This window comes from Mesitornis unicolor, unplaced genomic scaffold (genome assembly GCF_000695765.1).
Source record: "Mesitornis unicolor isolate BGI_N332 unplaced genomic scaffold, ASM69576v1 scaffold24391, whole genome shotgun sequence".
NCBI lineage: Eukaryota > Metazoa > Chordata > Aves > Mesitornithiformes > Mesitornithidae > Mesitornis > Mesitornis unicolor.
The window spans coordinates 36,679-57,496 of NW_010164792.1; the positions used below are offsets into that span (position 1 = coordinate 36,679).

General features: G+C 39.4%; 1 protein-coding gene across 1 annotated transcript; it reads left to right on the plus strand.

The window, feature by feature from the left end:
* Nucleotides 1–204: 204 nt before the first annotated feature.
* On the plus strand, nt 205–17,304 carry P2RY8 (purinergic receptor P2Y, G-protein coupled, 8). The gene is made up of 3 exons (XM_010194439.1): nt 205–216; nt 14,925–14,927; nt 16,163–17,304. Exon 3 carries the CDS (start codon nt 16,231–16,233, stop codon nt 17,302–17,304), a length of 1,074 nt encoding a protein of 357 aa, XP_010192741.1. The 5' UTR covers nt 205–216; nt 14,925–14,927; nt 16,163–16,230.
* Nucleotides 17,305–20,818: the final 3,514 nt, after the last annotated feature.

Consider the following 20,818-nt stretch of genomic DNA (forward strand, 5'->3'; position numbering starts at 1 on the left):
GAACAGCTAGGTGTCTTCTCTTTCTTCTAATCTTGGTAAAAAAAAAGATAGATTTCTTTTAAATTAAAAAAACAGGTAAACAAAACTAAATAGCGAGTCTCATTTTATTTCGTACGGTAATTTATAACATGATGTAACAGAAAGCTCTAAAAACTAGCAGTCTATGCAGTACAGACACAAGTAACTTTTAAGTGTAGTTTATAGTACATCTCAGAGGTAAGATCTACAGAGATGGTGTGGGAGTGGTGGGAGGTTTGAACTGAGGAAACCGCTTTTGAAATTTGTTTTTTTGTGTGTGTGTGTAATTTTTTTAAAGAGTTTCAGAGAACTGAAAGAGGAACCTGCACTGAGCAGCTAGTCCTAACTTGTACAAAACTTTCCCCATATCATGTGATGAAATATCTTTTATCAGTGCACACTTATCTTTGGTATCAGAGAAGTTAGAGGACTCTGGCTTTGCTCACCTGCATGGCTGGATGGATGGTGCTAGAAGGGGTTGTGAGAATTTATTTTGCCCTTCCAGGATTTTTTATGAAATTGTAATGCATAACCTTTTCTAAATCTTAATCCTCAAGAAAACAGATTTATGTTAAAGCTTAAAACTCTGCTTTCCTTTTCTTCCTCTCTTCCTCTTTGTATATATGTATGATGATGTGGCAGAGCAAGAGACAGAGAAACACATACAGAAAAAGACAGCATACTAAAGCTGCTCTCCTAGAATTTACATTGCCTTTATGTTTTTATAAAATACTTGCTGAGAATTTAAAATAAAAATGACTTGGACCTCTTTCCTTCAGTTCCCTACATGAGTTTCAAAACACTGTATTTTTCCATCATTTAGTTGCCAAACCACATTAAACCCTCTGTGGGCTGTAATGCTAAGTGACTATCACAGGCACTGGTGACTCCATCTTGTACACCCGGCTGGGCCTCTCCACCTCCAGGCCGATGCTGCACAGGGTAGCCACCATGCACACCTGCAGAAACCATACCCTGGCCTCAGGTGATTTCAGCAGAGACTGGGGAGACCACAGGCTTGGCAGGTCTGTGGGAAAATCCTGAGATGGTCTCTAAGCCTCTGAACTTCCTGTGAGCAAGCACGAGCCATGGTCCCAAAACAATACTGGGAACTAAGCAGTAGCAACAATTAAATGACCTCTACTATTCTCAGAAAGAGAAGCGAGAAAGTAGTTGGTGCTGATCTGCCTTCATAGTGGGCACAAGGACCGGGTGTGTTTTCAAAAACACTGTCCCATCTCTACTCCCACGTAGCTGAGGGCATCCTTGGGGTTTCAGAAGAGAAGATGTCTTCTGTGGGGGCTGCAATCACATTTCAGCCACTGCCAAAGCACCAGGTGCCTGCCAGTGAAGAAGCTCCCAGCAGCAATTCTCCTTCAAGATCTATGGCACTACAAAATAGTGAAAAAGGGAACCAAAACCTTTCGATGGGGAAGCCCTCACAAAAGCCTAGGTTTGAAGGTTGCCGTTTTCTACCAAGTCTCATTTCTCTTCAAATATCTCCACATATTGTGCACTTCTTTGGGGCTAGCAAGTTGTATGTTTATGTTGTATCAATGCTAATACATCAGTTAGCTCCAGGGAAAGTTTTTGGTCACTGGAACATACTTCTCTGCATCATTAGCTCACAAGAAGGCTCCTTGGTGCAGGTTTTGTTTGTGCTAGCTGACTTCTCCCAAGCACAGTTCAGCAGCCAGGACCATGGGGAGTAGCCAGGCTGCACGCCATCACCCTGATGAAGAAGCCTGAAAGCGTGGGTAGAGGCTGTTCCTGGCCAGCTGACCTCCACAGCAGAGAATGGCCTCAAGTCCGTGTAGTTTATTAGCACCAAGCAACACTCAGAGTACCAGCTAAGGGCCCTCTCTACCTTCAGTCAGATCAGCTGCTTTCCTGAGGTTAGGAAAAGGCATTTTAAAGAAAGGATTATTCAGTGATACTAGAATTTCCTTTGGTATTTCTTCAAGACCTAATTCTGTACCTATGTAACAGAGGGCCAGGCTCACCAGTAGATTTCCTTCTCTGCTGGGCTTTGCCATTATCTAGTGCTGCTTGTGCCAATGGTCCAAAGCAATGACTGGGACAACCTATCTTCTAGCCCAACACTTTAAGGACCCAGAGAAAAAAAGCAAAAAGACAGCTCTGTTTCCTTGGACATATACACTAAACAGAGTTAGAGTCAAACTTCACATACAAACATTGAATGTTATTTTTTTATTTGAGCAGCTGAAGTTGTAGAAATGTATTTCTGGTAGGCTACAGGCCAGAGCTCTTGGGTGTCCCGATGGGGGAGCAGGATGCCTCAGGTCTATGGTCCTGCTGCTGCGAAGACTCAGGATGACAAAGGCCTGAGTCAAGATCTGCTTCTCCTCCCCTTGTGAAGAGCTCCCACCTGATCTTTTGTGAGTGGCTTCCACAAGGAGTCACACTGTGGTGACTGAACACATGCATCACACCTCGGTGCATCTGTCCAGTTCATTTAGGGGTAGTTGAAGGCATTTGTTATTTCCATATCATTTGCTCTCACAGCTTTTTTTCTAACTCAGTGATATCACTGTGCCATTTACCATCCTCATTTATGTGATTGATGATACAGTCCTGCAGTTACAGCCTTCAGTCCATGGAAATTCTGTCTCATTTGTTGATGCTGCTGAATTGTTTACTGGATGTGACACAAAGCTTCCTGTACTAGCACTGACCCTTCAGTGACACAACCTATTTTGGCAGGGCTATATCAGCGTCCTGGTCATGCCATGTCCAACTGCCTTTCATCAAACTTCTCAGATGCCTAAATTGAGTCACATTCCCAGCTGAAAACCAGGGCAATAAGCCTCAGTATTTTTACACTTTTTACATACCTACAGAGACACAAATATCTGAGGTTTTTTTCTGGTTGGCTGTTTTACATGATCTGCTTCATACACTTCACACACAGAAACTGTTTGTCTGGTTCCTTCCTGGATTTTATTAATACCCTTTCCTGTCCTTTTTTCTAAGAATACAGAGAATTTAATAACATTCTCACCCTCAGATATATGTCATCCTGAACTATACTTTTTTCTGTGCCACTTGGCTTTCTCTAATCTTTAGTTTAAAAACTATAAACCTAACTTTCAGTAGCAGAAGCCTTGCCCTGTTTTGGTTTGGGTTGAACCATATTTTCCTGAATAGGTACCGTCTAGGCACCAAATATTTCCTTTTTTCTATGTTTATATAATTTTCTTATGCATCTATTTTCAGTTACTTGCTGAAGCAAGATTTCAGAGCCTCTCTAGGGCTCCTAGCAACCCAAATTTTGCCTCCACGGACTGTCTCTTACTGTTCTGTTGTTATTAGAATCTTACTGGAGCATAATTGCACCAGTCTTCAAAACTACCTTAGAGTTTGTCCTTATGTATCCCATGAGTTTCACAGTCTTCATCTCCAATAGGCAAAGCTGATTTACCTATAAAGCCCATAATCAGTTCCCCAGAAGCTAGAATTTCTCTCTTTTTAAACAGGCAATATTTTAATCTGTGCCACTGAAAGACCTCTGATCTGCAGGAGCTTTTTTTCGGGCTTGATGTTCCTGTCATTGAATGTCCATTCTCCTCAGAAAGGCAGTGACTGCTTGTCCATGGTGGGATTGCTCTTTTATGCTGTGCTTGTAAGTTTCTTCAACGTATTTCTTTTCTGCTGGATTACTTCATTAATTTTATTGTGTCAATAAGTTTGAGAGGAGCAGGAGGAGTTTATTTTCCTTTTCCTTTTAAACTACTCAGGTGAAGGAAGGAGTGTTTATTTCATCATTTTCAAGCGCCAGAGAGTAAGAATGCTGCATTTTCTCTTCCTGCACCTGAATTCTCACTACAGTCAAGTTCATCTCTCTCCTGTAGACGCATTTCGAGAGCTCATGTCACCAAAGGGCCTCTTTCTCACTCCGACAAAGCCATGTATTTCACTTGAGGTTAGACTCGAGCCTCAGCTAAACCTCAGATAAACCTCAATAGTTTGATCCATGTCAGGAGTTGATTAATTAAGGCCAATGAATTAGCTGCCACAGTGTGTGGCTCCTCATTGAAGACTGAGTCACATCAGACCTTATGTACATAGCTGTGTTTGGAATCACCTTGAGCTTGCATTTAAAATACATGGATTTGTTTTATGATAAAACTTTGAAAATTACCTGTTTTCCAGTCCAGGGGTTAAGCAAAGAAATAATTTTTTAAATAGAATTATAGAATCATAGAATCATTTAGATTGGAAAGGACATTTAAGGTTACAAAATCCAATGATGAACCTAACACTGCCATGTCCACCACTAAACCATGTCCCTACGTGTCACAACTACACTTCTTTAAAACACTTCCAGGGATGGTGATTCCACCACTTCCCTGGGCAGCTTGTTCCAGTGCTTGTCAACCTTCTCAGTGAAAAGTTTTTCCTAATTCCCAATCTAAACTTCATAATCAATGTAGTTCTGTGTATTTTTCCTTGTCACAGACTTAGCATACTTGTCTAAGTGGTTGAATTTTAGGTGTCACCTTAAAAGGAAATTATCTTTAAGTCTCTCTGAGCTCTGGAGCCCACATTTTTCTCTAGATTTTTTTTGGACCTAGTGAAAGTCCAACTTTAATTTTAATCTGAGTACTCTTTACATTAGGACTTGAATACTGTAGGATTGCTTTCCTTTTATTTGAAGGTTTTACCTACTAAGGCTTAATATTCACAGCTGAAATTTCACTTGTAGTAATGAAAAAAGTTTAGAAACAAAAGGCTATACATTTTAGCTATACTATGAAACAAAACATAATATAATGCATTGTTATATATGATCATACAGTATAATACAATATAAGACATATAATTCTAGCATTTGGAGTGTTGATTATGGGGTTTATAGTTACTTCATTTTTGGGTATCTGTGAAAAAAAATTATAGCATCTCTATATATCTCATATATATTATATTTAATATATAATAACATGTCAGTGTATTATCATGATAACATCTCATATATAACATGCATTTTACAAATTGGATAAATAAGAATACCTATTTGTCCTTATGAAGGCTTCCCACCACTCCTTAGCTTTGCTGGTGTACTCTGTCTTGAGGCATTGCTTTCACCTCACAGTAGCCTGTGCTGCTTGCATGTGGTCACTATTTAAGATTGCTAAGCTGTGTTTATTTATCTTAAGCATGTGGGCAAGCAGACAAGTCATGGTAGAGACAGAAAAGGGCATAAGGTGGTAGTATATTGGCTGTAGTATAGCATGGCCTATGGTATAGTATTGAATACACCTGTTCACATGGTAACCTGGAGCTGTTTTGGAAAACTTAATCCCACAGCGGTAAGCAACCTCCTTTGTCTGTACAAGATCAAATACACAGAGTGGCTGATGAGATATGGATGCTCACCTTTGCTGACATTGCAAGAATGTGTTTGCTTGCCCATACACTTAAAAATAGCAAACTACAGATATGTGTAGTAGAAGAGATTGTGAGATACAGACTGTTTACAAATGGTAGCTCTATCAAGTCAAAGCTAAGTGCCAAGGTCATAAAAATTATAGTTAAGGCACTAATTTTTAGTACATAGGTCAATAAATAACAACCCTTCAAAGCACAGCATCTTCACTTTCATTCTTTTTTCTCAAGATGGCAAGAGTCCAGTAAGGATTTGCAGAGCAGTGATGAACCAGATATCTCAGGGATTTTTCCTAGCAATAAAGAAGAACTGAAGTAAAGCCATTACCAAGCTGTTGCAATGTATTGACTGTTGATAAGAGCAGAGGCTAGCTCCCCCAACAAAACCAGCTTTTGACTTCTGCCTGTGGTTATTTCATAGTTAACATTCATATAGTAATATGTCTTTACTATATTTAGGGCACATACATATTTCTCAATGCAGGAAAAGCATGCTAGACAAGGAGATAACCCAATTTTTGTCTTATTTATGCATTTATGTTATGTAAGTGCAGTGAGGACTTGAGAGGAAGACCAAAGCCTGAATACAGGGGCACTTGCAGTTTGGTTCAGCTGAAGAGCTGACCTTTGGCCTGCTGTCTCATTGACACTCAAGGACTTTCAGAAGAATGAAATAGCAGTTGTGGTTTCAGGGTTCTATTCCTGTTGTAGCTCTTTGTATTAGTGTGATAGTTCAAGTAGTCACAAAAAAACTGAACGAGAGGGGAAGCCTTTTAGAAATCTTTTTTTCTCTACCATTTTATAATCTCCACTTCTTGAATGTTACCAATCTTATCTCTAACTCGTATCTAATTGCTAACCTGAAGAGAAGTCAGGAAAAAAATGTTAAGTAGTAAGTCAGGGGAAAAAAATTTTAATTATATTGGCTTTTTCTTTTTTTCCTTTGTGAGCATATATAGGACTGCTTTTAAAACTAGGTCATACAGTATATCTGCTCCTGTAACTTGCTATTTCTGAGGTTTCTGTTACCTGTGCACTGTGCCTTTGGGTACATCTGCTCAGCACTGTACAGGCACATGTGAATTTATACTGTGCCAGCCATGAGCAACACAGCTGCAGTTATTGATGCTCAACGTAAGCTGTAGCTTTTGCAGAAAAGTCAACTTTCAGTTCTTTCAGCATGTGAATGCAGTGAGTTTGCATGAGCTCGGACAGGGTGAGCTGGCTTCTACATACCAAGCAAAAGACACTGAGGTGCTGTGCACACAAAGCTGCCTCAGGCTTCAGTGGGAGCTGCGTGAATGCACGATCTACAGAACTGGTCCTGAAATAAACGAATTCTGTCATGCCATCTGGGCCTCATAGCACAACTGCCTGCACCCTAAGTTGGTCCTCTCAAAATAGGTGTAGACAATACATGGCTGTCCTAGTGACACATGCCCTGAACATCATATGACCATAATTAAAAGGCAGAATCAGCCAAGATAATCCCACGATCGTAGCTTGAATACTATTAGCAGCTGATGGCAACACAGTAACAATGAAGAAACCTTCTCTAGCAGAGACTCACTACCACTTGCAAGACCATATCCATAGGCAACTGAACATCACTCAGAGAAAATACAGTGATATATAGCTCAGTAGTACTGATACAATTCAAGCTTCTCGCTCTGAGCTGTGACAATTAGGAGTAAGAGAAACTCTGTAGAGGAAAGAGTTGTGACAGTGCAAGATTTCTCATGGAGATCACTCTAGGTGAGCCCCAACCACTGCTTCCTTCAGGCAAGGCTGGGAAGCATGGTCTGAAGTGCTAAGGAATGAGGAGACAACTGCAGAGCTCACATGTTTCTCATTTCCTTGGACTGCATGCATTGCTGCCTGCTGGCCCTTCATCAGCCTGGGCACACGTCTCCTGCTCACATACATCTGGTCATCTATTTTCAGTATTGACAGTGGGTTTAGGGGCATGAGTGGACACAGTATCAACTTCAGCCATAAAAAAGAGCTTCCATCTGCCTGTTTTTTATCAAAGCCTCTCAATAAGGGGCACAGTCTGACAGAAAACAAGGCTCTCTCTTTCTGTACATCTAGCTCTTCTTGCCCTTTCAGGAGCAGTGAATCACATACATGAGAAAGCTGACAAGTGCATGTCAGTTTATCTTCTATAAAGCCCCTGGTCTCAAACATTTTTCAGCCAAGACTGTTTTCACTACTGCTGATGTGAGAACCACTTCTAGTTGATGTGTGAGCCAGGGGAACACCCAGTCTGCCAGGAGTTCACCACCAGTACATTGCAGAAGGCATCCAGGGAGAGAACAGAGCAGCCAGTCCTGTAGGTGGGCTGGATAAAAAGGCTAAACGAGATGTGCTGAGCAAGTACAGCAGCACAACGAACAGATGACAAAAAAATTTTATTCTGAGTACCAGCTGTGGCATGCCTGGAGGTATTTAAGAGACATGAGGATGTGGCACTTACGGACATGGGTTAGTGGTGGATTTGGCAGTGCTAGGTTAATGGTTGGACTCCATGATCTTAAAGCTCTTTTCCAACCCAAGCTATTCTATATTTCTATGAATCTTTGATTCTGTGAACTTTGCTACACAGTTTTATGATCATGTGAAACTGACTGTAGGTTTTGACACACAGGTGGAAGAAGATGGGTATAGGTAAAATCATGTATTTGGTCCTATTTTGTGCCTATTCACTTTCCCAGGTAAGCTGGCCTTGTCATTTTAAAGTAGTAGCTGAGCAGTCCAAGTGTGAAAGGGGACAACTATGTCTTAGTGAACTAGTTCAGGTTTTGACAGAATCTAGGCAATTACAGGCCTCCAGGAAACCAGGATCTGAATCAACAAGATGTTTAAATGGGCTGGATTCAGCTTCAAACAGCTGCATTTATAATGGAAGTGACCACATATGAGTCTGTTACAGTCGCTGGAAATCTGCCCAGTACAGTCAGTGGCATCCACACTTTCCAGCTCGTCCTATAATAGACACATAGATTTCTATGGTTTCTAAATCCATGGCTGTAGCAAAGACCAGGCAAGAAAGGTGCCAGCTATACCCAAATTCTGCTACTTAATGCTACTGCTCTGGAAGAAGAGTTGTGTATTCATACAGATCTTACTTAACAAGAAGAACAATAATTCAGCCTGTATTTAGAAGTCACCAGTTCTTATGGATCCAGCATGGGCTTTTTGGGACATGTCTATTTATCTAGGAGATAGTAAGAGGTTTTGTACATACTAAGACCAATTAGTGGAAGTAGTGAAAGAAAGTCTATCTGGAGATGGCCTACATGCTCAGCCAAGTTCTTTGATTCACCCCTAGCAATACTGTTTCAAATTTCTGGCCCCAGTACTTTACATGAATGTTAGAATTACCCTACATTCTTTTTTCAAAAATTTCCCAAATACAATGCCAAATTATCTTTTCAGCTACACCTGAATAAGCTGTTTGGCTGTCCTGTTTATGGACTCCATCATATGTTAAATTAATCAACAGCTACAGACTGTCATATCCTTAGAGCAAGTGCAAACAAAAAGCAATGTGTAAGCCTTTTTTTTTTTTTTAATCTCTAAAGATAATCTTCACAAACACATATGCAGCTCTACCTCAATTCCTTTGTGGACTGAACAGGAGAGGAAACACTCAAGAAGAGTTTCACAGAAAAGAGATGAAAAGATAGAAAGTACAGGTTTCAAATAGAAAATAAATATACATACATACGTTTATATGTTTGTGTGTGTATATATATTTATGTATATGCTTGCTGTAAAACGCCAATCAGACCATACAGATTCAATATAAACCATCAAGTTTTCTGAATATTGAGGGGTTCTCTGTTGGGAATCTGTCTTATTGTCTGCCACAAACACCTTGTGCCAACAAATTGTCTTTTCCTGGCACTTGAGGTCAGAAGGGAAATGACTGACTACACTTTTTCCTTTGACTTTCACAACAGCTATGTGAGGCAATTCCTTGTAGTAGGAAGTAATTGCAGACCGGAAGCCATTGTCTGTCAATTCTGGACATAGACCATATTTGAAAGATTTAAAGTTATGAAGGAAATCAGTTCATGTGCTATTTAACTTTAGACTTGATCAGGCACTTTCTGTGGTCAAAGTTCTATAAAACATAAATTTTCCCCATCTTGCAATAACTCAAGGGCAACTTACCTGCAGGAGGGTCCTCTGGCAATGGGATAACTTCACCCTACCCAGGATGTCTGCCAGAGCAGTTAAAAGGAGCTTTGCAAGCTGGTTGTCCATTGCCATGCACCATCTGACAAAAACTATGGTCTAATAAAGTCAAGGTTCCCCACCAGGCATCAGCAATATTTCAGTAACTGCTTTCATGCACGCTTTTCCTCCATGACAAGTGCAAGGCAGCATTATTTCACCAAGAGGAAAGTTACCTCGTGCTGTTGGGAAATAAGAGCATGCACATGGGCAGTGACCGCAGAGGAGCGTAAGTCCTGTAGAATGAATTCCTGGGCTGTTGTCTTGAATTATTAAAAGGGGTTGCCCTAGCTTTGCTAATCTATTTTAAAATATCAGACTTGAAAAAAATAAGCTTATAAATTCTGTGCATGTAGGAAAGATCAACATATATATAATATTCTAGCTCTTTAAATCCAGTTTAAGATGCTTACTCTGACAGAAGTTTAAACCAGCCTAGAAAATCTATCAGTGGAGTTACTCAGGTTGGGTTTCAATTGACCTAATGTTTTGCTCACGGAATTTTAAAAAGCTGACTATCTTGCACACCAATAAAGAAAACTGCAAACTGCTTCATTTTGTAATGTACCTAGCACATAAAGTCATAGAATGACACTTCAGATACTGTGAGGTTTCTGTCAATACTGGCCCACAGCCTTACTATTTCCATAAACTTGACTACTGCAGAAATGAACTTTTTAAAGACCACATTGACTAGTTTCACTCTGAACAGGGTTATTGACAGAGAAGATAGTGGCTGTGTTTATGCAAACCTTATCTAAATTAGGGTGAATGTTGCAAACACCAGCACAGAATCCTGGCTTAGCTAATTCATGGTTAGCAAAGGTGAAGGTTCAAGTGAAGCAAAATTCAACTGTCAGCAAAACTGCATTGTCCAGGAATGACACAGGAAATGTAAAGGTAGCTATGGACAGTTAATGTTACTACTTAGCTAGTTCTGGAGAAACAGTACAGCGTTTCCTTGTGCTGTTTCTTTGTCTCTCACCTGTATATTTAGATTTCACGCTTAGTAAGCCTTCTATGGTTGAATCTTGGAAACTGCACACTTGCACTCTCTCAGGCCATAGAAGAGAAGCACTCTCTAATAGGCAGAAATGATAGGATTATTTCTCTTCACTTTTGAATAAAGTTGCTTTTGTCTAGATTGGTATATGGTTTTTTAACCTCTCAATGTGAAATCCTTGTGGAGAGAAGACACTCTTGTTCTACCTTGCCCTAACTATTTGAGGTCAGAGCTATAACCACCATGGGGTTTACTTTGACTAGTCGTACTAAAATAAAGACAGAAGTTTGTCTCCGCAAGAGTTTTTGATTAACATAGTGATTATAATGTAACTCTTTCATTGTAAAAAATATGCCATATTTTACAGTGAAGGTATGCATAGTTTTCTTATGTCCTTTATATGAATAATCTTTGGTGAAAAATAAGAAATATAGAGCAGTTTTATTTTTCTAAAGCTAAATGACAAAGAAGTTCAAGAATATTGCAGCTAGTTATATGTTATCAAAATTGCTTTGATTGCTCAGAAATACTGGTACACACAAGTTCATGGAGGTTAGAGGCTGCATTTCCCAAATGTATTTATTCTTAAAAGGAAATAAGCTAAAGCCCTGTGAGAAATATTGCCTTTGTGATAACATAACTACAGGCTCAGCAACAGGTTCTGATCTTTGCAATAATGATACTCAGAACAAAACAACAGGAAAAAAAAATCAGCAAAAAGAACAGGGAAGGCCCAATACAAAGAAGTTTCTTAGAAGACTTAGGTTCAGATCTCGACTGAGTGAACCAAACCCTTGGCTTTTAGAGATGTAGAGATGAAACCCTACAAGCTAAAATTTGCATGAAAGTTTATTGCTAGTGTGAGAAAGAACCATCCAGACAAAACCTGCAGCCTCTTTCGGTAAAGCCCATGTTCAGTTTAAGGACACGCAACCAGAGATGTTCTCATTTACATTCCTCAGTTTGGTGAACTTGATCATTTGCAGAAGTGTTTCTCTGAATCGCATCAATGATGCTTTAGGAACAATAACTGAGATGCGTTGCAAAAGGGCACTTTTTCTTCTTGTTCCTCATATTAAAAACCCTTACTCTATCTAAATATCAAAATATTTGTCAGCTTTCCCACAAATCAAGATGACTGGCTCCTGGCTCCTTGCCCTCCTTGCTCCTCCTTCTCCTAGTACTCAGTCCACAATAGATATTAAGTATCTGTTTTCTGTGCTTCTCTAATATTCTTTCATCTCAGTAGTAATTCAAGAGAGACTGAATTGCCAGCAGGAACACTGCACACTAAGTTTTCACCAGTTTTAGCTAAATGTAGATAGACATAACCTATCTTACTCTTTAGCTCTTGTTACTGCTTTATGACAGTATTATACAGAGCAAGGAAAAAAAAGGATTCTTTTTTCCAAAACATGTACCTGATTTAAAAAATCCACGTTATACATCCACATTTGTGTTGATTGAATACTGTTAGTATTTCTCTAAATGCTTACCATAAAATCTGTGCTTTCATTTTACTTCATTCTGAATTTATTTGCAACTGAGTCAAAATTGCATAACAGTTTGTTTTTCCTGTAATCTGAAACATGCGAACCAATATTCTTCAGCTGAAAGAATGACTTTTCAAAAGTGTAGTAGTATTAAAGAATTTATTAAATAAGATCTTTTTATTTTACACAATAGTTTTTTGGCAGGTAGCAAAATAAAAATTATGGAACAGAACAGGTTTTGGAAGGCTTTCTGCTGGATGATATGTTTTGAGAATTACTTTCCCATCTCAAATCACAAAACAAATCCCAACACTTTTAGTAAAATGGTTATTCTGGTTTTCATTTGGCTCACAGGCTTTTGAGTCTTTGTCACAGGTGCACTTGACATCGACAACAGGAAGAGAATAGATGTAAGAGAGGAAACATATTAGTTTTATTTAGTAGTCCCCTATAAAGAAAGTAGACACATCTCTGTTGTTACTCTTCCAAGTGAGCTTTCTGTGCAGAGTGCCATGAGTCAGTGAGTATGAAGAGAAGCAAAAAAATCCTACCTGGATTTAGCGAGGGTTATTCCAAAGGCTGGAGGTGCTTTTCATACCTAATATAAAATTAAAATATGTCCATCCACTAGATGTTTTGGAAATGAGTCAAGTAGAAAAGCTTAATATTTCTCTTTCTATGTCAGAAGCTTGAGGACTGATGTAACTGGCACTAAGACTGGATCTTCTCACTTGAAGAATCCATATTGAGTTTTTGTTTCAGTCTACCTGTATGTCCATTTGTCTGTCATAGTTAAATATAGTTCTCCTCAAAAGAAAGCCAAAACCACATCTTTCTAACAGGGATATTTATGTATATACTATATATTTACAACATATTATACTATATATTTACAACTATATATTTATAAATTATGTATATGAAACCTTAGCTGAGGGTTGATGTTTTGAAATTATCCTACAGCAAATTTTCTATTGCAGAGAATCCATGCAAGCTCTACTGATTTGAATTGTGTTGGAAATCTGACATTCAAAGGAAGACACTCATAAAATGTAAGGGGAATCTAATCCAAATCCTCATAAAGATTACTTTCTCACTTGATTTTTGACATTTTCATGTTAAACCGCAAGAGACAGCCAGAGACTGTGGTCGCAATGTGGGAAGGACATAAAGTTACCCTGAACAAGATGAAAATAGAAATATAACATTAACTAAACCCAAGTAGATGCAATAATGGGAGAGTTAAAGTACATTGAAATGCTACATTTTGGTTGCAAATTACTTAACCAGGGCATTTAAAAAGCAAAGCATGACAAGTAGGGATGACTCAAAGCAGGAATTTCTGCTAGCCCAGGCCTTTCTGAACAGGGAACTCATGATTAGGACCCCAGAAGGCTTCGGCAAAAGGAAAGGCAATGTTGGAAGGAGGTTTTTCTGTACTCTACATTTCCCCAAGAAGCTATTTGCCCTCGAGAATGACTTGCAACAACAGTCTTGTGTGTTTTGCATGGCTCTTCCTCCCCTGCAGATGACACTAGGGAACCATCACATTGTTCTTTTACTCCTTATGATGGGCATCTTCCTCACTGAAATACCATGCCAAGGAGACTTCCCCAGTTTGGAGGTCTCTTGTAGGCACCTAACCACAAAGTCTGGTGCCTTTTGACCCCTATTCAAGATGTGCCTAGATTTGAGAGAAGCTTGTGCTTTTCTGATGGTAGTGTTTCATAAGTGAATGAAATTTGCCTTTAGCCAGGCCATGAATCCTGACACTGTTTTGCATACTGCAGCATCTGTGCATGCATTTTTCTGCAGAGCAGATTAGAGCTCTGTAGATACTTTGATATAGATAAAAATATTGTTTGTTTCGGGAAGTTTAGGGTTGTGAGGCACAAAGGGATCCCACTTGAGAAGGATTTTTGAGGCAATAGAGTTCATGAATAGGTATTTACTCTGGGAAGTCACAGATAGAACAGTTGAAATAGACAGCATTAAGGTTTGTTTTCTTTCCAAGATCTTTGTGTTAGTGAGTGGTTTTTTTGAAGTTCCCCTTAAAACTGAAGAGTTAGTTTCATTCTTGATACAGCATTTGGCTCAAAGGGTTTTTAGCAGTTGTGATCATGGGATGTGCTCATTACTTGGAACATGTATGCTCTGTGTCATGTGCATGATATATTAGGAACACATCTCTGACTTCTCTGCAACTCCTATTTTCTGGAGCCTTTTTCTGGGCTTCCAACAGCTCAGCTAGAAGCTCCTGAAAGGCTGGCAACATCAGTTAACATCACTTGTTTGATACTGACTTTCACTGCTTCTGAACATATTTAGCTGACATTTGAAGCACTATGTCAAACTGATCAGATCAAGAAACAACAGAAATAAGCCCCCACTGAGTTTCTTGCTGCTGTAGCTGTCCTTTTTCTGGATCTGTACTCAGTTTACTTTTAAGGTTGAGCAGCTCTCTCCTGCACTACAGCCTTCAGCAGACTTCACCTTTGCCAGGTCTCAAGAACCATCAATAGCTATTCTGTGGAAGGTCTAGCAAGTTATTCAGTGAGAGCTTCTGTCAGAGATCAGCTTTTGTCGGGATGGTTATTTTCAGCTAAAGTTAACCAGCACTGAGGGCTCTCTGAAGGACTGACCTGTTACACTGCTTACAGGCTACTACCAAACTATTAAATTAAAGGTCTTATTTAACTAGATCTGAGGTTAAGTGACACCAACTGACTGGCACCTAAATTTTCTAACCTAACCTCTAACAGCAGGTGGGTCTGGTGAAGAGATGCTTGAATTAAACAGTGCAGGTGGTCAAAGTCCCCAAGCAGGAGTGTGTGCCTGAACCCACTCTCTGTCCCTCCTCTATTAAGCAGTATAGATGTGCCCACAGTTTTCTGCTGGCTTGGCTTGGCACCCTTTTCAGGCCCCTATGGCCACTCATCACAGAAATTACTATTGCTCTATCCTCTGCCTTTCTGATCATTCATTGCAATTTCTTCACTTTTTGGACCCTGTAATTTTGGGAAACTGCATTAACTTGCAGCTTAATGAAGGTAAGCAGGCATTCATGCAGCACATTGAGCCGTGAGGTTTTTTTTGCAACTGCTAAATGTTGCTACACTGTATAACATAAATAAGATAAACCATAAGCTACTGTGTCTGCCAAGAAAGATCTATATAGGCCAGACAGTGAAAGCATGGGTTTTGCTTTGCAGACTGCAAAACTGAAACTAATTTTGCAGAATTACAGGTGATGCCAATAAGACAGCTGCAAACAGAACGTTTTTTAATAACTTACATCTTGCAGAAACTGAAACTCAATGGCTTTTCTTTTTGTTAGAAGAGGGCTTGTTACTTCTTTATCCTGGTTCCTTCAGCCTGTAAACCAGTCCAAGCAACTGCAACCTGTCCCTGGTTCTCGAATATACATGGTGTTTTCCTTATATTCTGTTCATATCATGAATATACCAAGAATAATTGGTTGCATGTTCTGCTTTCCCCAGCTGAAAAAAAAAATAAAATCTAGCACTTACTTGGGGTGGATCGCTGTTTAGTTGTGATGGTAGTGGTGAAGTCAGAAAATATTGTGTATTACAAGAAGAAAGGTCATGACATCATGAGTAGATGGATGGATTTAGCTCGTGAAAATTCTATAGCATAGTGTTCTCACGCAGATATAAATTTAATTTCAATTTTTGATATGTGATTTTGTGTTACAATAACATAAGAGCTGTGATAATGTATAGACTGCAAAAAGTATCAGAAAGCTGCTCAGCAGGGAAAAAAGTAAGTGTTCAAAGCTTGGAAAATGTGAGACTGCTAAACCATTACCACGATTTTGAGGGAGGAGGGAGTTTCAAGAGATAATTTTGATGGATTAAGTTCAGTCAGAGATAATCTGTCAGACTACACAAGGCTTTTTCTTATTTTGATTAATAGAAGAAGTGTGTTCTTAATTTCTGTTTTGATATATTGCTTTTCTCTTTTGACATTTGTCCTCTAGGTTTTTAAGCCAAGTGTTCATGAGATGATCCAGCTGGTTTACAGGATTCAACAACCCCCTTGTGAATAATGGTTAAAAACGGATCCCACCTGGACGCTGAAACACTGGCAATGCTTCAGAATAAAGCTATCTCCATTACCCTCCCAGTTGTGTATACACTGGTGGCTATGATCAGTATCCCTGGCAACTTGTTCTCCCTTTGGGTGCTCTGCTGGCACATCAAACCCAAAACACCTTCTGTTATCTTCATGATCAACCTGAGCATCACGGATCTCATGCTGGCCAGCTGCTTTCCCTTCCAGATTTCTTATCACATCCAAAGCAATCACTGGAGATTTGGCGAGACCCTTTGCAGCCTCGTAACCGTGATGTTCTACTCCAACATGTATTCTTCCATCCTGACCATGACCTGCATCAGCATCGAGCGGTACATGGGCGTGGTATATCCCATGAAGTTGATCAAGTGGAGAAGAAAAAGATATGCCCTGGCTGCCTGCCTAGGTATGTGGCTTTTCTTGCTCCTAGCCTTCTACCCACTAGAAAGCACAGATCTGACCTATGAAGTGAAAGAACTGGAGATTATAACCTGTTTTGATGTCCTCAAATGGGATATGCTGCCCAACTTTGGAGCCTGGGTAGCCTTTCTCCTCACACTCTTTGTTGTGCTCTTCCTGATCCCTTTTGTTGTGACAGTTGTATGCTATATTGGCATCATTCGGAAGCTTATTCAGACATCGAACAGGTATGGTAACAGGCAGAAGACAAGATCCATTTACCTGGCAATGATAGTCCTTCTGGTGTTCGTCACTTGCTTCGCCCCCAACAACTTTATCCTACTCGCGCATATGATTAGCCGCCTATTTTATGACAGAAGTTTGTACCCTGCATACAAGCTCACCTTGTGTCTCAGTTGCCTCAACAACTGCATAGATCCCTTCATTTATTATTTTGCATCCAAAGAATTTTACCAGAAATTCATGCAAGTGTTTCGCCCTAAGGTACTGCTCAGTGACAGTCTGGAAAACAGAAGAGAAAGCTTATTCTCTGGCAGGACCATGTCAGCCAGGTCGATGTCAAGTGGACCTATGGATGGATTAGAGGGAGTAAAGGTCTATTTGCAAAGGCAGGAAAGTGTTTTTTAACCTTATTCATCCCAGAAGAAAGGCACCTGTGAGATCCATGAGTAGACACAGAAAACATTTCTTTTTGAATGGTTATCCTCAGAATACCTTGCTCTAGTCAGAGAACTCAAGCCATACCTACAGTGTGGATCTTCCTACCATATTTTCTGGTAAGAAATGGAAGCATTGAAGGCACTGAAGCAAACCCAACATTCAGAATTAGGGGTTAGCCTGGAACTAGTCCTACTGCATGAAACCAAGGGATAGGTTTAGAAAAAAATGACTTTCAGGTTGTGTGACCTCAGTGTTTAACCAAAGGCTTGTGATTCTCAATGAATGTGAAATATTACTGCATATGAATTAGAGCATACACTGAAGTTGGATTAGAGGTAGGGGAGTTATTTTTCTAAGCAATGTGCTGGGTTTCTGTTGCTGGTTTTGAGGGGGGGGTTTAATGTATTGCTTTCTCTCTTGTATTTCTATTAAAAATGTGTGAAAATAGCTTGTCATTTTACCATTAACATGTAATATGTAGCCACTGTGAATTCACCACAACACTCACCCAACTGTTTATCAGAAACAAACCACGCTAACCTTTGAACAGGTTAGGTTGAGCTATTATTTATTTCAATTTTATGAAGGAAATATCTCATACAATGAAAGGAAAGCTAGAACTTATAATGTTTGAAACTAGTTCAGCTGCTGAGTGGATCATAATTTCATGTCTTGAAGTTATTAATTTCTTAGGACAGTTAATTTAAGAGAACAGATTTTCTCACATTGACCTACTACAGCAATAATGCTGCTGCACGTTTGTGATCAGTATCAAGTAATTTTCACTAGGTCACTATGGGCTATATGCAGAAGCATCATCCCCCTCAGCAGATAATTTAGCTTTATATAGTGCACAGACAGTGAGTTTATCTTCCATATGGTGATGGTGTGGATTATTAACCTGACTTTCAGCTGGGTATGTGAGAATTCAACCACAGACTGCAGTGATTCTATGCCAGCTGAAACCAAACTAAAATCTGTCCCTACAGCCAGGTGTCAGAAATGTACTTCTTTCAAGCAAGCACATAGAAAGTAAGGGGAAAAAAGAAAGCGAGGCTTGAAAATGGGAGATGCAGTGAATACTCTAGAAACAGGTTATGGCAGGGTGATTTTGCAGTCCTATGTTTGGGGCTCCTTTCTGATATACTCTTCTCCAGCTTGTTTGCGTATACTGTGTTGTGCTTTAATTCTTCTCACATCTCAACAGCTGCCTGTGTGCTTGGAAAGACACAAAATATGTACTGCGGACAGAGAAAGGGCAAGGTTTTCCCTGTAGTATTTACAACTTTTTACCTGCCTTTGGCTCTCATTTACAGTGAAGAGCCAAAAAACATCTGACAAAGCCAGAGATGTTTCCCCTTACAAGCCAGACAAAGCTATATGGTATCCCTTTACTATGCTGCAGTTCCAACCAACACTTAGTAGGAGGCTGTCTTCAACCAAACTGGATAGTTGGTTCAGACACCAAGTGCTAGGTCTGCCTTGGGCAAACCTATACTGATTTCTGAGCTCCTGTGCCTAAGTAAATACAATACCTGAAGTTCTTAAAATGTGTCTTTTTCCTTTGTAATAAAAACACAATTTTCCACCCCTAATAACCATTAATTTCTTTACATTTGAGACTGGATAACCATGAAATCAATTGAAATATTTGTATTTCCTATCTTCTGCTAAAGTATCATCAGTTATTGTATAAGGAAAAAAAATGACTGGACCTAGCACTACCACTCAGAAGCCATCTGTAGTGTTTTGTGGTATTTCACAGTGTTAGTTTTAATTGATCTGCGCATTTTCTGCCCACAAGGCCAACCTTAGTGATACGCGACCCATCCAAAACTTCCCGTCAAGTTGCCTGGAAGCTACCCTGCACTACCAGCCTGTGTGCTGGGTGTGTGTATGCGCAGCAAGATGGGTTTGCAACTTCAAATCTCTTTACATGTACTGGAAGAGAGGAGCCCAGTGAATATGTTTCTGTGTGAATCCGGGACTCTGAGCTTCTATGTCAGCTCTAGCACGTGCTTCGAAATGCCTGCTTGCGCCAGGACCTCTGAAGAAAGGACGGTGGCTCCTCCTAAGCTGCCCCACATCCATCAGGCAGAAATTCAGCTTACTTATGTTTTAGAAACTCAAGTAATAAATTAGCAATGCATGGTTGCACATTTCTGTTAAAGTCCCTTTACCATCCACTTGCACAGTATTTCAGCTTTCTCACTACCAAAACTTTTTTCAGCATTTTGCTGTGGCAGAATTTTATTTGGAGGTTATACTGAAATCTCTCAACCTTTTTTTTTGATGTGCAAGTAGTTTTACAATGAAAACCTTTACTTTTCCTAGCTCTAATGCAGATCTTCATTCTGTTTTATCTTGAACCTGATCTTTATGCGCTTAGTGACTCCTAAAATGTGCTGCAATGTGCCTGAACTGTAACTGACACCAAATAGAGACAAAAGGGCAAAAACTTTACACTTTGGACATCAACTGCTGTATTTTGAAAAATACTGAATTGCTCCTTTTGCAGGAAAGAAAAGATGCTTACAACTGACTGAAAAATGTTCTTTTCTCCAGCTTCACACAGCTTTTCATAGCCCTTCAACCGTCTTCTGACATTATCTAAAAAGGAACAGGAAGGATGCCTCATCCAAGTACCTCTTCATGCAATTTTACTAACTGGCCTCTAGTTAGCTCAGATTAGGCAAAATTCCTACTTGGGTCAGCAGGATTATTCCTTGAGAAAGGAACACAGAAATGAACCCACTGACTGCAATCTTTTAAGCCCGATGGTGTATACTGTGAAGCTGTGGAAGGGCTTTTTTAGAGAGAAGCAATGACTTTGAAAAGTGGCCCAACATACTGTTCTTTGACACTGGAAACATGTCCTTCTGGGGCACCATAAGGTAGCAAGACTTCCACCCTGCTTGGTCAGTGGGTGTGAGTTGACAAACATATATATATATATATATATATTCAAAGATATTTACATAAATGTATATTGCCATCTGAGAGGATATTGAGATGTTCAAGTCAATATTGCCTTTGGTTTGGGCCATATGGGTTCTGGGCAACATGCCTACTTGATTGCCTCTGTGGTTAATGGAATCTTACTGAGAAGATATTTTAGTTTTGGATTTTGTTTTTTTGTGTTTGTTTTTTTTTTGTAATTATTGTTTAGCAATTGAATATATGAATGTGCTTGGATTTTTTTGTACATACAATAATAATAATTAAAGAAAAATAAAAAGGATGCAATTTAAGATTCTTTCTTTTGTTTGCCCCTGCCATGTGTGAATAATTTCCAAGCTTAGAAGAGGACAGGGAAACCAAGTTATGAAATAAACCAAATCCATTTTCCATTGCTATTGTGCTGGTTTTAGATTTCTGTATCATTTTAGTTCTCTTATTTTTTCTCAAGCATTTTGAAGATTAATTATTTTCTTTGCATACCTGTTTCTTTCACTTTTTTAATACATATTTTAGAAGCTGA

Bases quoted from the DNA above. Each gene is read 5' to 3' on its own strand.
- P2RY8 (XM_010194439.1), top strand. From the start codon at position 16,231: ATGGTTAAAAACGGATCCCACCTGGACGCTGAAACACTGGCAATGCTT.